The sequence below is a fragment of the Orycteropus afer genome, unplaced genomic scaffold, assembly GCF_000298275.1.
Source record: "Orycteropus afer afer isolate SDZICR_OR568_19922 unplaced genomic scaffold, OryAfe1.0 scaffold00292, whole genome shotgun sequence".
NCBI classification, from domain to species: domain Eukaryota; kingdom Metazoa; phylum Chordata; class Mammalia; order Tubulidentata; family Orycteropodidae; genus Orycteropus; species Orycteropus afer.
Genome location: NW_006921879.1, coordinates 1776651 through 1783781, shown reverse-complemented (window position 1 = coordinate 1783781; position 7131 = coordinate 1776651). Strand labels below are relative to the sequence as shown.

The 7131-nt window shown below is 43.3% G+C and overlaps 1 protein-coding gene across 1 annotated transcript in view; it reads left to right on the top strand.

The window, feature by feature from the left end:
* The first annotated feature begins 4418 nt into the window (after positions 1-4418).
* The window catches only part of SALL2 (spalt like transcription factor 2), a 13896-nt gene continuing 11183 nt past the window's right edge, over positions 4419-7131 (top strand). Inside the window, exon 1 of the mRNA XM_007951155.2 lies at positions 4419-4491. Within this exon, the coding sequence (XP_007949346.1) occupies positions 4419-4491 (73 nt within the window). The remainder of the gene's footprint in view (positions 4492-7131) is intronic.

The following is a 7131-nucleotide window of genomic DNA, read 5'->3' as shown; positions in this document are numbered from 1 at the left end:
TTGTAGATATTTTCTTGTAAGTCTTGAAATTTTCTTTAAAAGTTGAAAATTTAAGTCACGCTCCAAGTTTGCAGCCAGAAATTGAGGCGCATAACAGAGGCAGATATCAGCAGGATGGCAACCAAATGTCAAACGGTAGTAAAAACCGTAGGCTGTCCAATCGGGCGTTGCTGGGGTAAATTTCAACCCTGTCATTTATCAGCTATGAGACTTTGAACAAGAAAGCTACTTTGCCTCTCTAAGCTTCCATTTCCTCATTTGTAAATTGTGGTGTTCCACATGTGTAGGGTCTCACTGTGAGTTGGAATGGACTTGAAGGCACATAACAACGTGTCTAAGGTGGAGGTTATAAAAAGCTTCCTTTGCAAAGTTGTTTTAGGATTAAATGAGATCATATATTCCAAGGACCTGGGACAGAATGCACTGCAGCTATGATTACTGTTATCAATGGAAACATTACACGTGTTTCTAGATTCCTGGTTCGGTTCCCTTGCTTCAAATTCCTCATAGGATTCTTACTTTTCTGAGGATAGAGGACATGCCTCCACAAGAACTGCTCTTCTACAAACAAACCAGAAAAAGAGGAAGACTAAGAGCAGAGCATTGAGAGAAGAGGTGTTGAATGAAATGCCAAAAAGTTTCCTGGATCCCCACATGACTGTAATTGTACTTTCAGGATGAAAACCACTATGCATGCATATAGAAATACTTTTAAATGACTTAAAACTGTATTAATCTCAACAACACCAATAAACATTTGGCAAGCAGTAGTATATACATTTGAGAGACATGTTGTTGATTTGGTCAATAGACAGAGCTTGGTTCTTGGGTACAGAGATTCATTCCCTTGCAACAACACTGCAGCCTCCTAGGAATCTAGACCCCAGGGTTTGGAAACTACAGGTCAAGCGCAATTGTCTCAAACTTGACTCCGCAAAAGACAGATTTAAGATATATATATATTTTTTTAATCTTAGGTCCCAACCCCATACCCTACCCCCTGCTCCCTGAGATTCCAATTAAGTAGGTCTGGGGTGAAGCCCAGGAATGTGAATTCCAGATAAATTCCTTATGTCATTACTGTGAACCAGTGGGTTTGGGAAATACCATTCCAAGGGAGAGTATGGGGTTCTGGGAATTGGCATTCCGGACTGGCTCTTCAGCCTTTCTCTTCCAGGGATCTCACTCCAATCACCTTCTCTTTGTTCCTCACAGTTCAGGGCTTCTTTAACAGTGGTGGTGTGCTGACATCACAAAACAATTTGTACTAAACTCTCTGAGATTCAAATATTGTGTCTCATTTCTTTACAAAGGAACAACATTTGCTTTTCAAGGACTTAATTTTGTCACCAATGTACTTTAACATCTATTTTAACTAGTCCAGAGACAACCTGTACACACGAATGAAGGATACAGAGATTGTGTTCAAGTGATCTGGTTTAACAATCGAGTCCATGATGTAATACCTCAATAGTACTTTAACCTATTTCCAAAGCAAGAGAAATTATTGGGCCAATGGACAATAGGGAAGCGGAAATAGAAAATGTTGATAAATTTTAAATGTCAAAAGAAGAAACCACAAAGACAGAAGAAAATCTTCATCTTCATCGCCAGCTCTCTCCATCCAGAATATGCCCCCTGAACCCACTCAGGCTTCCACAGGCAGGAAGGAACTGGGGGTGGGGTGCCAGGATAAGTCCCTTTTTCCTGTTTCTTTATTATCTCCAATGCCCTGGAGTGCCTCTTCAGCTTCTTGGGGAATATAAACGCTTAGTTCTACAAGGTCAAAAGACCATAGAACATTTCCAAAAAAATTAGATCACCAATTGAAGAAAGAAAAGTGTTGTTTTAATATTTCATCTAGTATTAAGTCTCTCCCTCTCTCTTTCTTTCATTCTCTCCCTTTCTCTCTCTCTCCCTTCTTCTCTCCCTTCCCTCCCTCTCTCTCCTTCCCCTCCCCTCTCCACTTCACCACACACAGAAACCCCTTTTCAAAGGGGCTTTTTTCCAACTCAGTGAAGTAAAGTCTTTGCCCCTTTGTGGGGCAGGCTCATTAACATTCTCACAGCAGCATCTCTTCAAGGATTTTACTTTTGTAACTCTGTGGGGAGGTCAAGAGGCCACAGTGGAGAGGTAAAAGGAAAAAAAAATGGTAAACGGGCAAGGGCGGAAGAAAGGAGAGGAGGGGAAAGAGCCCTTCCTTTCACAATAAGGGCAGCAAGAAGGAGGGAGAAAAAAATAGGAAAAGACGAAGTACAACCAAGACCCAGGAAACAGATCAATGTGGACTCCCAAATTTGCCCGTGGAGATTTCATAGACTCCTGAGAGAAGCAGAAAGCTAGGTTTCTTCTTCCTTTATTTTCCTCAAAAAGGAAGGTAAATGATGAAAACAGTGAGATGGGAGCATGACAGGACCCAGGCTATTCCACTGAAGAACGATAAACTTTCCTGGCCTGAATGTTCCCAATTCTCTTACAATTGCCTACTTATAACTGCACCTGTATGCCACAGAGAAGTTACTGGGATGAATGAGACAATGTCAGCAGCAAGAATTCCAAGAGTGGAACGAGAGAGGGCCACCCAGGGTCCTGACCTCAAAAGACTAGGAAAATAATGAAGATTCAGTGAACTCCAAAGCGAAGATCAGAGCGCTTCCCATAATTCTGCAGATGTGGGTACCTGCCTCATTTATCACCAGTAAATCAACTACTATCTGTTGTCTCCCTCTCCCCTTTCTAATTATTGCTAAACTAGCCTAGGCTTATGTAAGGGAAGAAATGAAGAGAACTTCGAAACTGCACTTAATCGTATGAATGAACTTTGCTTTGTTTCATTAGCCATCAAATAAATTTATATCACTAAACTCCAAAGGAGAAAATAATTTCCACTTCCCCAACTAAAGATATTTTATATATTCTCTTATCTTGGACAGAAGAGTAAAATGTAAATAGGGTTAATAGAAGGGAACTCAGACATTGTAGCTGAAGAATAGGGCCCATCTGCAATATTCTATGCCACCACCACAGAATTACTCAAATTCAAGTATGAACAGCACAGCCAGAAGTTAAACATAATCAATGAATCACCCTTAAATGTGCAGTTTGAGCAGGAAAGATCTGGTTGGTTGATAAATGATATATTTTAGAGATGGAAGAATTCTTAAAGGTTCAATTTCTTTTCCACAAAGAAACCTTTTCACAGAATCCTTAACAATGGTTTTCAGCCTCTGTATGAACATATTACAGAGAGATCACAAATTCACTAAAGAGTCTATCACACTATTAGAAAGTTCTTTTATGTTGAACTGCAAATGTCTTTTTGTGACTTCCTCCCTGGAGCACAATGACACTCATTTACTTTATCTTCTCAGAGGAATTCCTTCAACCCTAGGAGCTGGACAGGTAGACAGCCAGGAAGCTAGAAAACCCACAGTCCCGTTCCTATTTTAAATGAGATTCCTTTAGATCAATCACTTTTTTTTTTTTAATGCTGCCAATCTGATGACATATTGTACCTTTAGCAATACAGAGAAAAGAATGCTAGACTACTATCAGCATGCCTCCATTCCAGGCCTGTCTCTCGTTACGTCATAGCTGTGCAGCCTTGGATAGGTTACCTAACCTCACCTAGTTTTGGTTCATCTATACATGGGTTCATCTTTAAATGGGAACAGTGAAATCTGCTATGCTTATCTCAGACTTGCAATTCTCAAAATATACCATGTGCATAAAAATATGGTATAAATTATAAAGAGTCATACATATATTAGGTTATTAGAATGACTATCCATATTCCCGCAATCTTTTTGCCAAACTTTCATATCCTCATTTTCAACTGGAGGTAGTTGCCTTCTTGACCTCATGATCGAAATATACCAAAAACTTGTTATCTCAGCTTGTACCTCAGTAGCAGTCACATTATCAAACGGGGGTCAGGAGAGGTGGCACAGATTCATGAAAAGAACCAAAAAAAAGCGCTGCGAAGATCTTGGCAGAAGAGTTAGACAAGCGAGCAAAGGAAGGTCTCCGAGTAGACAGGGAGAGGCCCGGAGCCCTGGCAGGGAGGAGAGGGTTAAATCCTTTCCTCTGCAGTACAAAAGAAAAGAGTGTGCGGAAAGATTAGGATTTTTGCTTTTACAATGGGAGCTGCAGAAGCGTAGGGAAGAAGCTGAAGAAAAAAAAGGGGGCGTCTCCCCTTTAAAGACTTGCAGAGATTGAGAGAGAAAGAGAGAGAGTCAGGGACAGGGAGTCCGAGTCTGTCTGTCTCTGGGAAAGGAGACCATCTCTGCTTCACAGTGATTTGCACTGGGGGGAAAGCCTCAGTTGGCTTCAGACCCAAGGGGGAGACCGGGGCAAGTCACCCCGGTTAAGACTAAGTGAGCGTTGCCCCTCCCTCTCCCACCTCTCTCTGCCCGGGAATGTCTCGGCGAAAGCAGCGGAAACCCCAACAGTTAATCTCGGACTGCGAAGGTCCCAGCGCGTCTGAGAACGGTGGGTGCCTGAGGGGGGGGGCCTGAGTCCAAGCCTGTGTGGGTCAGGCCAGGGCAAGGGGAGGGCACCCAGGCCATGGGCGAAACCAGGGGAGGGGGAACTTGGTCATTGGGGGCTTGAAGGAGTTGATATGTGAGGGGTAAGGAGATGACCTGTGCTGGGGAGAAGCCCACTCAGCTTTTGTAGCGATTGATTCTGTTTGTGTTTTCCTTGTTTTTCTCTGGATGAAATGGAGTTTTCAAACTGGCTGTGTCTCCCCACCCAAGAGTTTTCTCCCCAGGTCCCCCTTTGCTCACTGGTCTTTGTGCCGTTGCTAAGTAACGTCCTCAGACCTGAAGACCGTCTCTTAGGGGTGGGATTTTCCCCCCTTTTCTTTCTGGAGAGTAGGGTTGCAAAAGAATGAATTGGATAAACGTGAAGGTTCCCCTGAGGGAGAAGAGAAAAAAGTTTCTCATTGTTGGGCAGAGCTGAGAGCAGATCAGAGCTCCCAGAGGGAGAGAGATAATGTCGGTCAGAATGCAGCCTGGTTTGGGGTGTGCATCCTAGTCACCTGGGGTAGATTCTGGGGGATCTGATGATGACCTGGATCAGGGGCTTAGGGTTGTGCTTCAAGGAAGGCCAAGCAATAAAAAAAATATGTTAGTTAACATACCCTGACATACCTATAAGTACATGGGTATCATTGCATGAGCATATTATACATAATCTGTTGTTTAAGCGGATTTCCTTTATGAGAGGGACATTTTTCATGGATTCTTATAACATTCCAATGGGAGAGGGAGGGGCAGACAACAGAGCAACTGAGGTACTGAGAAATGACATAGTCCAAAGTCTAAGAGGCTTGGTCAGGACAAAAACCTGTTTCCTGAAACTCAGGGCAGGTGGTTCTCAATCCACTATATTAGTATTTCTCAAACTTGCTTGATTGTGAGTAGATTGTGGCTGGGGCCTGGGAATCTATATCTTTTGCAAGTGTCCTGGTAATTCCTAGGATCAAGCAAGTTTTGGGCACACTGGTCAGTAGTATGGCTACGTACATGCACACCTGTGAAAGTCTGGAAGTCCTGGCTCAGGGATCAACTATCTATTGAGCAAACAGTTGGTTTGCCCAGCAATGTAGTCTAGGGTTAAATGCAAGAGTTCTGATTTGAAGCCAGACTTAGGGTTCAATTCCTGACTCCACCACTTCACTGTACCAAATTGAAATGAGTAAAATGCTTAGAAAATTACGTAACATAAATAAGTACTTAATACATGTTGTTGCTGTAGGTTGGGTATTATTATTATGTTATGTGAGTGCAGTGGCACTTCCTACAAGTGCTGAAATATGACCAAAGTTCAGGAGCACTGGGTGAACTTCAGCACAGCATTTTATTTTATGAGATGTGTGCCATGATCAAGCTCTAAGATATTTGTAGTGACTGAAACTACATCATGGTGTAAACTTGTCTTTTTCACTTGTTGGGAAAAAAAAAAAAAAAGACTTGAGGTTAAATCAGTGCTCCACAGATCATGGAAGGAGCTCCGGTGGTGTAGTGCCTAAGGCATTTGACTGCTAACCAGAAGGCTGGCGGTTCAAACCCACCAGCCACTCCTCGGAAGGACAGTTGGGCAATCTACTTTTGTAGTGATACTGCCTTGGAAACCCAAGCAGGGGTCGCTATGAGTTGGGTCCGACTCCACAGCAGTGGGTTTGGTTTTGGTTTTTATAGATTATGGAACAACTTTAACAGACAGATTGTGTTTTGGGTAGAACACATCCTCCCCAAGTTACTGCTTTGCTGGGATCCCACTGTGCCCATATTTAGAGGTTCTATTGGTGGCATCCCTTCCTACGGGGACACATTAGCCCTCCTTAATGCTGCTACAGGCTGGATGTTTCTTACTAGTGCTCTACAGGAGACTTCCCTCAGAGCCTCAGAGTTGCCTCTCAGACTTGCTCCCCTGCTGGTTCACTGTGGAACAATGCTGAACCTTCTGGGGCATCCTCTCTTCTCCTTCCCACTTCTCCCAAGTCTGTTCACCCAGACAGCTGAGGAAAAAAATCTTCTCTGAGGGAAAAGGTCAGTAGGAATCTTTAGCAATTACCCTGAATGAATTCTCAACCCATTGAACTGTATCTCCTCCCACTTGGAGCTATGAATCCTTAGGGGCATGGAGATGCTGTGACAAAACCAGCCCCATAAAAAGAATATAGGCTTGAACCCAATGGCAGCAACAAATTTCAGTAGAAATTTTGCCTTTGAGCCATAAAAAGCAAAAATACGAATGTGAAAAAAAAAAAAAAGGAGACCAGGTTTGCTGGTCTAATATAGCCTGGTAGAACCACTGACACTATGGCCCCCAGCTGCCCTTCAGCTTTCAAATTGAACCCGCTCCTGTGGCTTCCAGACAAACAAAAGACAAGCATATGAGCTGAACATTTACATTAGGTAGATACACTCCTTGGAGAGATCAATCATAGGAGATGGAAGGACTGTGTATGCACAGGGAGACAGCTGGATGGTGGGGGTGGGGAGGTGGGGAGGTAGGGGGGCAGGAGTACCTAGGAGGTAAGGACACAGGGAAGAGATAACTATGGGGAGGAAGTGAGAGGGGAGCCGTTCCATTGTGGGAAATTGCAGTTAATGTCATGAGACA